The sequence below is a fragment of the Bison bison genome, unplaced genomic scaffold (genome assembly GCF_000754665.1).
Source record: "Bison bison bison isolate TAMUID 2011002044 unplaced genomic scaffold, Bison_UMD1.0 scf7180017864185, whole genome shotgun sequence".
NCBI lineage: Eukaryota > Metazoa > Chordata > Mammalia > Artiodactyla > Bovidae > Bison > Bison bison.
This window is the reverse complement of record NW_011494757.1, coordinates 48,618-50,633: the sequence shown is the minus strand read 5'-3', so window position 1 is coordinate 50,633 and position 2,016 is coordinate 48,618. Positions and strand designations below refer to the sequence as shown.

The 2,016-nt window shown below is 44.8% G+C and overlaps 1 protein-coding gene across 1 annotated transcript; it reads left to right on the top strand.

The window, feature by feature from the left end:
• The first annotated feature begins 287 nt into the window (after positions 1 to 287).
• LOC104991313 (olfactory receptor 5AN1-like) lies at positions 288 to 1,226 on the top strand. The gene has a single exon (XM_010843731.1). It carries the CDS (start codon positions 288 to 290, stop codon positions 1,224 to 1,226), a length of 939 nt encoding a protein of 312 aa, XP_010842033.1.
• Positions 1,227 to 2,016: the final 790 nt, after the last annotated feature.

Genomic DNA, 2,016 nt, shown 5'->3' with positions numbered 1-2,016 from the left:
GGTTCGATCTATGGGTTGGGAAGACCCCCTGGAGTAGGGAAAGGCTACCCACTCCAGTATTCTGGCCTGGAGAACTCCATGGACTCTGTAGTCCATTGAACACTGAGAAGGCATTTCTGGACAAGTCAAGATGAAAAGCTGGGGTCTCGCCCTAGGACAGTGGAGCATTTCCACTTTTCCAGTGCTCAATGTGGGAAAATATGGTATATATGAGACTTGTAATGCTATCATTTCATGAGTAGGCAATGTATTCTCGTCTCTATTCTGATTTTAGGAGCATCAAACCAATGATTGGAGGAGGAAATATCACAGAGATCACTCATTTTATCCTGTTGGGATTCTCAGATTTTCCCAGAATCATAGTAGTGCTCTTTGTCGTGTTCCTGGTGATATACATTTTGACCCTGACTTGGAACCTGTCGCTTCTCATCTTAATAAGGATGGACTCCCACCTCCACACCCCCATGTACTTCTTTCTCAGTAACCTGTCCTTCATGGATATCTGCTATGTGACTTCCACAGCCCCAAAGATGCTCTACGAATTCTTCCAGAGGCGGCAAATTATCACCTATGTGGATTGTGTTATTCAGAATTTCATATTCTCCACCATGGGGCTGAGTGAGTCTTGCCTCATGACCGCCATGGCTTATGACCGATATGCTGCCATTTGTAACCCACTCCTCTATTCATCAGTCATGTCGCCTGCTCTCTGCGGTCGGATGGTGCTGGGATCCTACTTGGCTGGACTCTCTGCTACTGTATTCCAGTTGTGTTTCATGCTCCAGCTCCACTTCTGTGGGCCTAATGTCATCAACCACTTCTTCTGTGACCTGCCCCAGCTGTTAGTTCTATCCTGCACTGACACTTTCTTTTTACATCTCTTAACTGTAATATTAACAATGATCTTTGGGATAGTAAATGTTTCTGTTATCATGATATCCTATGTCTACATTGTCATCTCCATCATGAAGATCACGACCTCAAGCGGCAGGTCCAAGGCTTTCAACACCTGTGCTTCCCATCTGACAGCAGTCACTCTCTTTTATACCTCAGGTATGTTTGTCTATTTGAGTTACAGCTCTGGTGGTTCCTCCAGCTTTGACAGATTTGCGTCATTCTTCTACACTGTGATGATTCCCATGTTGAATCCCTTGATATACAGTCTGAGGAACCAAGAAATCAAAGATGCCTTGAGAAGGTTGCAAAAGAAGAGTAGGTATTGCTGAGGCCACAGATTCTGAGATTTCAGATGGATTTTTCCTGTCAGAGTCACCTTACACAATAACATTCTTATGAATGAAGTATAACAAAAGACATACTGCTTTTAGACCAAGAAAGCTTAATTTGACACATAATATCCCCAAATGGATCAACAGTTGGATCATGCTACACAAACAGTATTTTTACATCCTAGGGCCTCATTACTTTCAGCCTACATGAAGAGAGGCCTCATCATTTATCAATACATCCACAAGTATTTGTGAAACACTGGAGTTTAGTGCCTTGTTGCTTCTTTTTCGCTTCTAAGAGGGAGCCCTGTTCCATCTCGGGCTTCTGACCCTGAAGGAGAGACAGCTGACAGAGGCCTCAGGAGTGTGTAAACCTCGTCTCCCAGATATTCTGACAGAACATAATCCGGACGTGGTGGTGGCCACTGTTTTTTCTGTGTTTCTGATGAAAATGTACGCTGAGAGGGAACATACCTTTGGGCAGAAACAAGTGTACTATTGGCCTGATTGGGCTTCCCTGGTGGTTCAGCTGGTAGAGTCTGCCTGCAATGTGGGAAACCTGGGTTTGATCCCTGGGTTGAGAAGATCCCCTGAAGAAGCGAAAGGCTACCCACTCCAGTATCCTGGCCTGGAGAAGTCCATGGACTCTACAGTCCATGGGGTCGCAAAGAGTCAGACACAACTGAGCGACTTTCACTTCACTTCACTTCACTTCACTTCACTTCACTTCATTGGCCTGATTGTGCCTCCTGGAAAGACGAGCATGACATAGCTTATGTTTGTGTAA